We start from the raw sequence: 13,288 nt of genomic DNA, 5'->3' as shown, positions 1-13,288 counted from the left end.
CTGGGGCTCCCGCCGCAGCTCCCAGAAGCGGGTCAATACCCAGCCAGTTTGGAAACCCGTGGGCCCTGCAACAGGCTGTTTGGCCAGCCTCGGGAGGGCTGGGTGTTGGGGCCGGGTCATGGGTTTGATCTGATGTTGGCGGGATGAGCGTGTGTCTTACTGCACTCACTTTATGCTTCTGACCTCAGCTGTGGTCTCGGAGAAAGGGTCGTTGTCCAGCACAGATGCGTTGGTCAGAGGGAGCACTGGAGGTTCTGGTCAAGGCGTAAAGCCTGGGGCTTCCAATGGTGAGTTTCCGGTTTGCTGTGAACCGCAGGTTGTGCTTGCAGTGGGAAGGAGGCTGGGTGAGAATGGCAGGGGGCAGCTTTTGTGCTGGGTGCTTGGTGTTCAATGTCACTTTTGAGCAGTGTCCTGGCAGTAGGGAAAACGGTGCAGTTGCTCTGATAGAATGAAGATCCATCAGAATTCCTTCCAGCACAGTTTGTCCTCCGTGTGGCTTTCCTTCTGACTCCTCACCCAGCAGAGCCTCCTACCGCAGGACAGCCCATTCTGGAGATCTGTTTTGGTTTCTCAGAACTTCCTTGAGATAAGTGGCCTGCTTTTAAAAAAGCTAACTGGAACTCAGGAAAGCCAAAAGCAGCAGCCCCCGACAGCACCCCCAGTGAGGGTATAAATTAAACCTCTCTGTTCCCTAATAGCACCTCCACCCCACCCTGGTTCCTGTCAAGGAACTTGCCAGGACCAGGACAGAGGAACCTTACTTAAAATTTGCACTATCTGATGCTCTTTGGACCTTGGTCCATATTTCAAAATTGGATGTTGAATTTCAAGGCACAAAGTCAACCTTTAGGGGAGATTGCATCCTCATTTAAACCAGCAAGAGACAAGTCCGGGTTAGGCTTGTGGAAGCCAGTGGTGAGGGTGGTAGTCACTGTGAATGCCCTCCTCCCAGCCCCATGAGATTGGAAAGGGCTGCATAAGCCTGCTCTTCTCCACCCTCCTTGCAGGTTCTGTCAGTGCCCTGGAGTGGCTTCTAGTGACTGAGTAACAATTTTTTTCAGGTGACTGTGGAGCAGAGGAAAGGTGCTAAGTAACCATGGGGAGGAGCAGGAGATGGGGTCCATTTGCTGAGCCACTGTGGATTTTTCTGCCAGCTCTCTGATGCCTTGGGGGTGGGGGGGGGGGCGGGAATCATCCCAAGGGGCCTGAAGCACAGACAAGACCATCTGGGGGTCTGAGAGGTCCTGAGCTCCCCATCTCATAGAGGGTGCGGGATCCTCCCTGCACAGTGGTCCACAGGGTTCTCTGTTGATGCAAGAGGAGACACGCTTGGTAACATGGCTCTAAACCAAAATACCGGGAAAATCAGATTTGTTCTGAAACACTTTGGGCAATTACGGTGAGCATATGTTTCAGTATTGTCATTAGCTGAGTTAGCAGACATGGTGCTCTCAGAAAACACATGTGAGTGTGTGTGTGTGTGTGTGTGTGTGTGTGTGTGTGTGAGAGAGAGAGAGAGAGAGAGAGAGAGAGAGAGAGAGAGAGAGAGAGAGAGAGAGAGAGAGAGAAGTGATTTGCTATGGCCCGAATGCATCCTTTGGGGTATGGGGATAGGATAGCAGTGGGTGGAATCCGGAGAACACTGTAGTAGGCATGGGGTCCAGGAGAGCATGTGCAGAAAGGACGACTCGAAGTGTCTTTGACTCCATTTGCTGAGCCACGGCGCCCATAACCTTTGAGGAGTAAGCCCTCTGGTCTGTTGGTGCTTCCCAGATACTCCGGGCAGTGATGGAAGCCTAGATGCCTCACCGCAAGGAGCGACCGAGCGGGTCCTCGCTTCACGCCCAAGGCAGCGCCGGAACCGAGGTGAGAGCCAGAGGGTGGGCTGGTCAGCATGGGGTCGCCTCTTTGCCCTCTTCCCGAGTGCCTGCTCACTGGCTGGCCTGGCTGCCCCTCCTCATAGCCGCAGCATTCAAGAGATGGCTGTTGACTGACTATAGGATTATGTATTTTTTGAAACAAAAGTGCTCTTAATTTGATGTGAAATTTACTACATGTATAAAACTCAACGCCTTAGGTGCTGAGGAAGTCACTAATTTAGAGGTGTCTCGTTACTGAGACAAACTTGCAAAAACCCCTGAATCCCAATTCACAAATTGGTGATTCGTTTGTCAGGGGATATTTCACATCTAACACATAAGCCCACGACCTTTAATTAGAATTTTGCAGTTTGTTTTATGCCCCTGGAGGCTGACACCTTGAAAAATTTTTTTTCTTGATTTCTTATTGCTAATAAGCATCTTTCTTTCTCCCTCTGGTCCTTTGAAGAGAATGATGCAAATACACTTAATTACAGTGGTGGCCGTAATTTGTCAGCTGAATATGTGATCAGGCACAGGCGAAGTGATCTGATTAGATCTGTGATCACATTGGTAACAAAGGGAGTACACAGCTCTGTTGGGAAGAAACCCCTGTTTCCGCCTTGTTTCCGTCTCCAGGAGGGAGGAAGCATGTCCCGGTTGTCTCTCACCCGGTCACCCGTGTCTCCCCTGGCTGCCCAGGGGATCCCACTGCCAGCCCAGCTCACCAAGTCCAATGCACCTGTGCACATCGACGTGGGCGGCCACATGTATACCAGCAGCCTGGCCACGCTCACCAAGTACCCCGACTCCAGGTAAGAGCCGAGCCCCTTGTACTACCAGGTGTATGACGGTGACTGGCAGCATCTGCAGCCTGCTACCAGTGATGTCTGTCTCCTCTGCCAGCCAACCTGCAGGGCTCTGCAGCCCCCCTGCTCCCCGGCCCCCCCACAACTCTCATTGCCCCGGGGAACTAGGGTTTGCACAGGGACTTGTGACCCTTAGCTGGCTGCATTGGTAGTGCTAGGAGGAGCTTCTGACCCACTGGCAAGAGCCACTTATTCAGAGCCAATCCTACCTGAAGCTGGCCAGCAGCTGGCTGGGGGATCTGACATGCCTTTAGGTTCCTTTTGAGTGGGACTTAGGCCTGGCCTTTGCAGGGGGTCATTTGTGAGCAATGCTGTGTACTTCCTGGGGTCATGTATTTACTTCTGCTTCTGATTCTAACCCTTGGGAAATCGCATAGGCGGGGGAGGAGAGGAAGCCACAATTTGCCATCTTTGTTGGTGTGGCTACTGCTGGACCCTGAGGGCTAGCAGCAGGCTCCCCGTGGCAGAGGGTGGGGGTGGTGCAGTAACTGCTGTGGAGAAGCAGAAGCCTCATGCTCCATCAGCAAATGGACCCTGGTCCCTCTCTGACCAGGACCCTTCCAACCTGCCGCCTCACACTCTGCAGAGCTCCCTGGTATTCCTGCTTTGTGGGCCCATCTGGGCAGTGCTTTTTCTTTTGCCTCTTGGGCATTTTCCTCCCAGGGGCAGCAGGGCTGACCCGAGCTGGGGTGGGTCCCCGTGAAGCTTTCCAGGAGGTGATGTGGAGCGCTGCTTGCTGAGCCCCAACTGCTTGCTCCTGGCGCAGTGAGGCAGTTGCTGCTGAGGGCTGAGCAGCAGGAGGGCCAACGCTACGGGCACCACCCGTTTTATACGGTTAAAATAGCAAGAGGAGTTAATTAATCCCCCAGACACCCAGGGATCATTTCTGGGAAGCTTTCTAGTCAGGCTGCCTTGTCAGTATGGTTGCTCAGAGGACAGAGGAGTTCTAGTGTGTGGAGGTGGCTGTTAGGGTGGCTGGTATGGGGCCAGGGTGGAGCCCTCCATGATACTCACTCGAGGAGGGATCTTTGGGGTGGATGCAGGGTCAAGTTTGGAATCTGGGGATCCTGTGGGGCAGATGGTGGTTGAGGCTTCATTTTCTTTGCCCAGAAGAGGCTAGGCCTGGGGCACTTGTGCACTTGGGCCAGGGGGGTGGGGGCAGGCGTCAGCTATGAGGCCACGTCGGCAGTGTGGGCCTGTGCACTGGCTTGCAGAGCCCTGTCTAGAACAGGAGATGGATTCAGTTTATTTAATTTCAATTTTTCCCTCTGTGGCATTCTTGAGTTGTTTGAGATAGATCACCCCTTAATTGGTTGATGACGTTTGTGAGTGAAATTCATAAAACCCTTGCCCACAGCCTCTCTGAAGAGAGTTTCCTGAAATCAGACACTTGCCCTTCTGGAGTAATCACAGCCCAGGCCTACAGGGAATGGCCTCCTCATTCTTGTGTCCAGGCTGCTACCAGGGAGCCATGAGGGCGGGGGGTGGCCCTCCCCCCCAGGCCCACACTGCAGCTTGTCCTTGCCCCGTGGTCCTGCTCTGAGGTGGGGTGGGCCCACTGGCTGAGGAGCTGGTGTCCCCGGGGCTCCTGGGCTGCTGGATGTACCCAGAGGAGGTGGCAGTCACATTCTTCCCTGAGGCTGGGCTCAGGATGAATCCGCTGTTCTGTCTGATGGTTTCTGGCTTACGGGCGACCTGCTTCCCTAGCCGGAAGCTTTGGCTTGGAGGCCAGGGGAACCTGTAGGACAGCCCGGGGACAGTGGGTCAGGCAGCTGTGCTGCCAAGGGCCCCTCAGATCCCTCTCATCCCTCTTTGAGTGAATCATTAAAATAACGATTTTTCATCAATTCTGGAAACCAAGAGCAATCCCTTACCCAGCATCGCTTTGTGAGTCACCTGGAAATGGAGGACTAAAAGTGTTAAGGTCCCCTGGGGAGTTTCAGTGTCAAAGTGCTAGAGTCCCGTCCTGGGCAGTGCTGGAGACCAGGGACCCGTGCCCCAGGCCCTCAGGTCCCGGGGCTACAGAACTTCGCCTGGGCTTCTGAGTCTTGGCTGGTGGGGGTGGTTCTGACACAGGAACAGGTGCCACCACTGATTGGCCCCAGAAACAGCTGTCAGTCAGTCACTGCTCAGAGGCAGCGGCACAGAGACTCCCTGGGGCTGACACCCCGCTCCTGCCTGCCTGCTGGGCATTGTTGAGCTGCTGCCATTGCAGCCCGACTCGCAGCCCTGCTGGCTGTGGGAGCAGCAAACGGAGATGTCCCCGAGGTTCAGAACTAATAAAACCTCCCCCTGAAACATTGAGGAAATTGGAACCAAAGCTTAAAAAAATAAAGAAAGAAAAGATCCCTGTCGGCTGGGGTCAGAATGACCAGTCCATACCGTGGAGAGCCTCTGAGGTTGGCACCCAAACCCTGACGCCTCCCTTCGAGGGTGGCCTGGGGCAGGAGCTGACTCTTAAGCCCCTGTATGTGTCTGCTGCTCCTTTGTGGTGACCTTCCCTCAACCTACTCACATTCTTGGTAGCCTCAGACCCCAAGGGCATGAAAGCCTTGGTCCTGTGAAGATACAGTGAGTCATGGAAAGATCTAGAACCAGCCAGTCCTGAAATAAGACAGATTAAGCACCTTCTAGTCTTGGGCCAGTGAGCAACCTGGAACCCAGTCAGCCCCAGAATTGGCTGGGTTCCGAGTCCTGTGGACTGACAGGATGGTCTGGAGCCCCAGCCAGCCCTGACACCAGAGGGACCGGCCACACAGCCAAACCTAGAACGTTGCTGGCTGCACAGAGGGTGCGAGCTCAGCCAGGAAGGATGGAGCAGGTTCCACGGGGCTGAGGAATGGCTGGCTCATCTGTGGATGTGGCTTTCACTTCTGTCTGCTGATGCCATGAGGAGGCCCTCGGCTGTCCCATCTGTTTCCAGTGATGCTGGGTGGCCCGCAGTCTGACATTTGAACACCCAAGCTCTGCTGAGGCCAGGTCTTGGGGCTTGGACAGTGGGACAGGCCATGGAGCCCACAAGGCTTTCCAGTGGGGCTGTGTCCCCCAGTACCGTTGTCACCAGGCCTAGGGGGGTTGATAGGGCCCGGTGGCCTGTGGAGCCCTGAGATGAGTTATATCTGGGCAACGGCCGCGCTGGTTCCACAGGCTCGGGCCTCTCCACGCCTCACCGCAGGCTCGGACCTGCTTGTGCCCATCCATGAAGGCAGTCTTGCCCTTTTATTTTCTTAAGAGATGTTTTTATTGATTTCAGAGAGGAAGGTAGAGGGAGAGAGAATGTGCCCTGACCGGGAATCTAACCGTGACCTCCCAAGTTCATAGGTGACACTCATCCACTGAGCCACACCAGCCGGGCAGCCTTGTCCTTTTATACCAGCGGTTCTCAACCTGTGGGTCGCGACCCCTTTGGTGGTCGAATGACCCTTTCTCAGGGGTCGCCTGAGACCATCCTGCATATCAGATATTCACATTACGATTCATAACAGTAGCAACATTACAGTTATAAAGTAGCAACGAAAATAATTTTATGGTTGGGTCACAACACGAGGAACTGTATTTAAAGGGCCAGAAGGTTGAGAACCCCTGTTTTATACAGTCCCACTGGGACAGGGCCTGGGCAGACCCTCATAGCAGATGCCTGAATGTGCCAGGCCACCAGAGCGGAGGACGGTACAGATGGGAGGCCCTGAAAGAGGCTTTGGGGCTCTAACCCCTCAGCTTCTGCCCACCTCATGTGCCCTGGTGCACAATGGCAGGGGCAGGGCAGAGCCTCGGGCATAATGACCTGAAGGCCAGAGGGCTAGGCTGCCAGGGGAGAGAGGCATGTCCCTGGAAGGTCCATGCCAGGCAGAGAGTGAGGGGGCTTAGGGATCAGACTACAGGCTGGACTGGCAGGCCTGGGTCTCAGGTCAGGGCCACCCTTTTCCCAGGCTGTGCAGACGAGCCGCAGCCTTGGAAGGGTCTAGTGGACACGTGTGGCCCTGCCTGCTGAAAGGTGTCTAGAGGTGCTGTCCCTGGGAAGACCCTGCCAGCCTTCCTCCTCTATTTCTGAGCCAAGCTCTTGGCTGTCGTCACCCGTCTTTGTGGCTCCTAATTGTCCATAGCTGGGCCTGGGGTCTGCCGGGGAAGTTAGCCAAACCAAAGCCTGCCGCCCTGGGCACTAGGGAGGCCAAAGCCTTGGTTCTGAGGCCTGCTTCCTCCTCCCTGGAGTGGATGCAGACCAGCCTCAAGGGCTCCTCAAGACCCCCTGAGCTTCTGTTAGAACCTCTACCCTTCAGAGGACAGGGTGCTGGGTCCTGTCTCCCCTCCCAGGAGTGCACACCTGTGGTGTATGTGCATACATAGTGGTGTGTGTGTACATGTGTGCAGAACCTCCTGCCGCCCTGGGATCTCCCCGAGGGCTCCCTGAACGAGTGGCTGTTGTTGGTTTATCTGTGAGTTTGTCCCATGTACATAGCTGTGTCCCTGCTTGACTTGTGCTGGCTGGTGTGTCCTTTGCCCAGATGTGTCTAGGTCTGCCTGTGATTTGTGTGTCGTGAGGGAGGGACCGTGTGACCCTGTGCTTCTTACCCAGGTGTGTCACATCTGATGCTCCTTCCTATGGGTTAGATGACATGGATGTGTGGGACCCAAGTCTGTCTTGGCTGCTTTACATGTGTGTTCACTGCATGTGTGGCTGTGGGCTAGGGTGTCTGATGGTTGGTGGGAGTTTTTGCGTGGGTCTGTCTGGCTAGGGTTTGTGTGGGGGGGGCAAGGAGGCTGTGTCTGTGTCTTGCTGTAGTTTTCCAGGCCTGTAACACGTGTCAGCAGGCAGGTGTATGCAGCTGGGTGTGTCTCCTGGCTGTGACTTGTGATGCTTGCTATGTCCTGTCTGATTGTGGCCTGGCTGCCTCTGGTGTATACAAACATCCCTCGGGCTTGGTCCAGTTTCAGTCACCCATGTAAGGTCCCTCATCCCTCCAGCAGGGCAGGCCCTAAGGAGTGGGTTGGGGTAGGTGGAGTGGCCCTTCCATCAGATATCCCACCCTTCATCTCTCCCAGAATAAGCCGCCTCTTCAATGGCACTGAGCCCATCGTCCTGGACAGTTTGAAGCAACACTATTTCATTGACCGGGATGGGGAGATTTTCCGCTATGTCCTGAGCTTCCTGCGGACGTCAAAACTGCTGCTCCCAGATGACTTCAAGGTAAGTCTGTAGCCGGTGGCAACCCTGCTGCCTGTATGGTGGCATTACACAGGGGACGCTGTGACTTAATAAGTGGACCCGCGGTCGTCATAGCAACCATAAAAAGTTAAGCGATGAAGCCAAGGGCTAAATCAGTTTTTCTAAACTAATTTTGTTTTCTCACGTTTTTAGCTTATTTCTCAGGGTGTGACAACAGTTAAGCAGTGGCACTTACCCTGGTTTCACATTTGTCGTGTTGAAGACTTGTGTGTGGGAGTTGCAGGAGTTAGCGGTTCCTAGATCTCTTTCTTGGTGGCCGTTTGCAGGGAGGAAACCCGGATCCAAAGCACCCTGCAAACAAAAGGTGACCCGTCCAGGTCCCGAGAATCCTGCCTCGGTGCCAGTCCCCTTTGTGGCCCCGGGGACCTGGAGGAAGGAAACTCAGGCCTGGGCCACCCCACTTAGCAGCAAGTGGCCTTTCTTCCTTCTGGCACCCAGAGGACCAGTCACCCTGGGACTGTTTTGTCCTCCATCCAACTTAGTTCCTGGGTCCCAACAACTGAACTTACTGGCAGGCTGAAAGTACAGTGCGACAAGGCAGACGCGGGTCCTGTCCCCATAGCACTTAAGATGTGGTGGGAAGACAGGTGTTGAACAAAAAACACTTGAATTCCAGAGAATTCCAATTCAGAGAAGGAGTCGGGGAGGATGTTTCTCTGGGAGGTGAAGGAGGAAGGGGGCAAACAGGAGTGAGGGCCTTGGTGAGGAGGCAAGGACCGTCCTGACCGGGAGAGAAGGTGTTAGCCTGGGGCTGTGTGAACGGGAGGCCAGGAAGGGAGGCTGCTGGTTGATGTCAGGACCTTGGTGGCTGGTTCAACATTTGTAGGGAGCAAGAGGCCAAGAGGGGTTATTTGGAGGCTTTGGACCAGGGTGGAGGCAGCAAAGAGGGAGCCAAGTGGCAGGTTGGACATATTTAAGAAAGGCTATGGGTGGGGGGTGGGGGCTCTCGAGGGTGCCTCCCGGCCTGCAGCTTCTAACTGAGTGGATGGTGGAGGCCCAGCAGGGGAACAGGCTGGGGGGAGTGTGGCACCCAACTCCTGCATGGAATTGCTGGTGGGGCGTTGGGTGAAGGTGTTCTGGGCTGGGGAAAGATGTGGGAGCTGTTTGCTGTGCAGATATCACTTCGGAGCAGATGAGAGCAGAAGCCCAGGTGGGGCTGAGGAACCCCTGTGGAGGCATAGAATGGGTTCCCCGACAGGGCTCCCTCGGGGTGGTCCCAAAGGCCGGAGCCAGCAGATGCCAGGTAGGCTCTGCTTTGTGTCCGGCTTCCTTGCCTCTCCTCAGGTTCACCAGTTGACCTTGATCTGAGCCCCATTGAGTGGCATGAGTCACGGGCACTCTCGGCTACACAGGGCTGGGGCCGGCGTGGGTGACCAGGTGTTTGAGAGGTAGTTGGTGTGAGCCTGCCGTCCTGGGAGGGGGCTGCCTGCCTGGTGAGAGATGGGCTCCCCACCCCAGCCCCTCCTCACACAGCTGCTAGTTCAGGGGCCGGCCAGGCACTTGGCAGATCTTGTCCTTTACAAAGCCCGTCCCCTTCTCTGAACTGGGTGTCTACATGCATTTTATAGAAGAGAAAACAGGCTCAGAGAAGCTCAGTTACGGATGATCAGAGGCGTCAGGGCGAGCACATGAGGATGCGAAAATCCAGCCTTGGCAGATCTGTTTTGCCTCCCTGCTGGGCCGTGTGCTCTTTCAGGGCAGGCGAGCGCCTCCCCTCTGGGATTCTGAGAAGCAGCAGGTCCCAGGCATAGACAGAGCCTCAGGCTCCTCTTGTCTAGCCTCCTGGTCTTTCTAGAGGCTTCTCTGTACTTCGGGGTGGTGGGGGTAGGGGTGCGGGGGGCGGGGAATGAAGCCTCCCTGAGTGCTTGGGCCAGATGGAAGGACTCAGGGGGTCTGGCACAGATGCACACCAGTCGCTGCCCATGGGACAAGGCTAGACTCCTTGTGCTTGCACACATTCACTTGAGCCTCATTTTCTCCATCTGTACAATGGGCACAATCATCCCAGTTCACATTGTGCCCTGGGGGAGGGGGTCACAGTTCTGTGGAATGGTGAGAGGAGGCCCTCCTGGCATTGGAAAAGGCAGTCCCCCACCTCCCTCCATCCTGTCTGCTGTTCCCCCAGGACTTCAGCCTGCTGTACGAGGAGGCGCGCTACTACCAGCTGCAGCCCATGGTGCGGGAGCTGGAGCGCTGGCAGCAGGAGCAAGAGCAGCGGCGCCGCAGCAGGGCCTGTGACTGCCTGGTGGTGCGGGTCACGCCGGACCTGGGTGAGCGGATCGCGCTCAGCGGCGAGAAGGCCCTCATCGAGGAGGTCTTCCCAGAGACCGGGGACGTCATGTGCAACTCCGTCAACGCTGGCTGGAACCAGGACCCCACACACGTCATCCGCTTCCCGCTCAACGGCTACTGCCGGCTCAACTCGGTGCAGGTGAGGGCTGCGCCTGCCCCACTGGCCTCCCCCCCGCCTCCCCCAAACCCTCTGGCAGCAGAGAGAGATGGAGGGAGGCGCGGTCCCTGAAATGGCGAATCCCTCCCTGCCATCTCACAGAAAAGGCAACAATGTATGGATGCATAATTTATGTCCTGCTCATAATTAAATGATGGCGCCTGGGGGATGGACTTAAAAAAATTGATCTGTACTCTTTTTTTGCAAAAGGATGTTCTGTAAAAAATGTCCAGAGTACTTTCAACAAAGTGTGCTTCGTTTGACACCCAGAGTCTGAGTTTGGATTCAGATTAAACCCAGACAACAGGAGCGGCAGGTCAGAGGCGGAGCGTGGAGGTGGCCTGGAGCCCCTTCCTCTCCCTCCTGACCCGGCCACAGGCACCCTGTTGGCTGCCCAGAGTGATTCTGGACTGGCTTTCCCTAGATGGGCCTTAGAAGCCCAAGATGGAGTGGGCACCATTTCCCACCAGCTCTTCCAGACCCAAGAGCACACCACCGCTTCAGGTGTGGGGCAGAGTGGACTTTGTAGGAAAAGGGCCCCCCATGCACATATTCCACAGGCTGTCATTCAGAACTTGCTGGTTGCAGGACACAGGTGTCAGACAGTGACTAGACCCAACCCGCACAGAGGCACAAACCCATGTGGACTCGGAGGCCTGCAGAGACGCAAACACAGAGAGGACGCCTCCTCTCCACCCCAGCTCCCGTGAGCGGATGCGCCCCCAGGCCTCAAACCATCTGGGACTTGGAGCTCAGGGAAGCAGGTGGCTGCCCAGAGGCCAGAGGCAGGGTCTCTCTGTAAGTGAGGCAGGTCTCAGTGAGGAGGGGCCCTGGGACCACATGTCCAGTGCGAAGGGCAGGCTACCTCCGAGAAGAGGCAGGGGCCCCAGAGGCTCTTGCTTCCGCCCTGAACCAGGCTGTGGACCCTGCAGGCTGTGGACCCCACAGGCTGTAGCTTAGAGTAGCCACTCGGATTTGGTCACTGGAGGTGTTAACAGAAGGTGGCTGCCCCGGCGAGGGCCCAGCTGCCCACCAGGCCAGCCAGGCAGATTTGCAGCTGGGCATTGCTGACTCCTGTTTCTTCCCGGCAGGTCCTGGAGAGGCTGTTCCAGAGGGGTTTCAGCGTGGCTGCGTCCTGTGGGGGTGGCGTGGACTCCTCCCAGTTCAGTGAGTATGTGCTTTGCCGGGAGGAGCGGCGACCACAGCCCACCCCCACCGCTGTCCGGATAAAGCAGGAGCCCCTGGACTAGGCCCTGCCTCCGTGCCCACCTGAGGCCCCTGGCCCTGGGGACGGCCAGGGACCTGCGGACAATGCTGGGGAGTGCTGCCTATACCTGCTTCTCAATCTTCGTGAGACTGAGGGTGAGGCTGGGGGTTCCGAGGCCAGCCCAGGGAGCCCCAGGGCCCAGGTATCTTGCAACAGAATGGGGTGCTGGAGGCATGTTTTCCAAAGGATTGGTGTGACCCAAAGATGCCTCGGTGAGAACTCTGCCACCAGTTTCCCGGTGCCCCTGGGCTCCCCAGCCTGGCGCAGTGTCCTCCAAGGCCCTGGGGCCTGCCACGGCAGAGTCGGCACTGGCCTCCCCAGCCCACTGCAGAGGAGCTCTTCGTCCTTCTCCACATGTGGCAGACTCCAGTGGGTCTCTGCATCAGAGATGGCTTATTTTTCTACAGTATTTAAAACAGAAGCAACTGTAACTGCACAAGCCAGAGAGGCCGACAAGGACCAACACTTCTTTATCTGGTGCTTCCTTCTCAGTCCGACGTGCGCATGCCCACCCGCATGTGGGAGAGTGGTCTGACACTCCGGCCCGTGTCCAGGAGTGGGGCTGGGGGAGCTCTGGTCCCTGCTCTAGGGGCATGCAGGGAGGGCAGTGCTGTCGGAGCTGAAGCAGGGCCCCCAGGGAGCAGGGCTGCTGGGAGGAGGGTGGTTTGGGTGTGGGGGATGGATGGCTGTGGAACCACCTGAGACCCTCACCTTTGCTGTGAGCTGGGCCACACTTGGTAGATCACCTGACCTAAGCCCAGGGGCTTCCAGTCCGGTTGTGTGTCCCCGCTGGGGTCTCGGAGGAGTCTCTTCCCATCCAGACCAGCCCCAGGGCCACAGGGCATCCTCACCTCAGGAATGAGCCCCTCGGTGAAGGGGCCCACCTGCCAGTAGCGTCCTCTGGGTCCCCACCTCAGGAAGCTGTCCCCAGCTCTGATTTTCCCACACTAATATGCACACTGAATTTTAATGAAATTTGTTATACTCGCTTGCCTGTAAGACCTGGACATGGGCGTACCTGGGACTCTTGCCCCAGATTCCAACAAGGACTGGCCCCTCGGGGTCCTCACAGACCTGCTGCCTCAGGCCCAATGACGGACACCCCAGCCTTGTCACCCTTGGCCGAGCTGGCTCTTCCCGGGCGGAGAAACCGCAGACAACGGCTCGGTGGATGGGGTGCCCAGCCACCCTGCATACAATGCCTGTAGACTTACTTGTATATGACTCCTTTAATATTGTAAAGATGATGATGTACAATTGTCGTGTTTGTGTGAACACATGATGTTCCTAGTTCATGCCATAAACGATGCTATGAAGCAAAAGACTGAGGCTCCGTCCTGTGCAGAAGCAGCAGTGGATTCCCGCGTTGGATGTTGTGCAGGGGTGCAGGGGGTTGGGGTCCTCCCTCTGTTCCTTCAGTTCAGATCAAGGAAGAACCGCCAGCGCTCTCGGGGGAGGGGCAAGGTCCCAAGCTGGCCGTGGGTCATGATTGCGTGTGGGTGTTTCCTCGCTGTGCCTGTCCCCTGCGGGCAGCACAGGCTGCGTTCTCACTCACAGCCCCTAACCAGATGCAACGGGGAGGCCGATGGGAGGTGTCCGGGGGGCTTTTGAACCCAGTCA

At 56.5% G+C, this 13,288-nt stretch overlaps 1 protein-coding gene across 2 annotated transcripts; it reads left to right on the top strand.

The window, feature by feature from the left end:
- The first annotated feature begins 160 nt into the window (after positions 1-160).
- Positions 161-12,990, top strand: KCTD15 (potassium channel tetramerization domain containing 15). 2 transcript variants are annotated; one of them, XM_015562940.1, is made up of 6 exons: positions 161-287; positions 1,774-1,866; positions 2,562-2,674; positions 7,769-7,913; positions 10,078-10,383; positions 11,493-12,990. In XM_015562940.1, the coding sequence occupies exons 2-6, from the start codon at positions 1,801-1,803 to the stop codon at positions 11,649-11,651; spliced, it is 789 nt and encodes a 262-aa protein (XP_015418426.1). In that variant the 5' UTR covers positions 161-287; positions 1,774-1,800; the 3' UTR covers positions 11,652-12,990. The 2 variants fall into 2 exon arrangements, with proteins under 2 accessions (XP_015418426.1, XP_006762230.1); XM_006762167.2 differs by having other exon boundaries at positions 162-287; positions 2,499-2,674.
- The last annotated feature ends 298 nt before the right edge of the window (positions 12,991-13,288 follow it).

The sequence above is a fragment of the Myotis davidii genome, unplaced genomic scaffold (genome assembly GCF_000327345.1).
Source record: "Myotis davidii unplaced genomic scaffold, ASM32734v1 scaffold77, whole genome shotgun sequence".
In the NCBI taxonomy this organism is placed as follows: domain Eukaryota; kingdom Metazoa; phylum Chordata; class Mammalia; order Chiroptera; family Vespertilionidae; genus Myotis; species Myotis davidii.
This window is presented reverse-complemented; position numbering and strand designations above follow the sequence as displayed.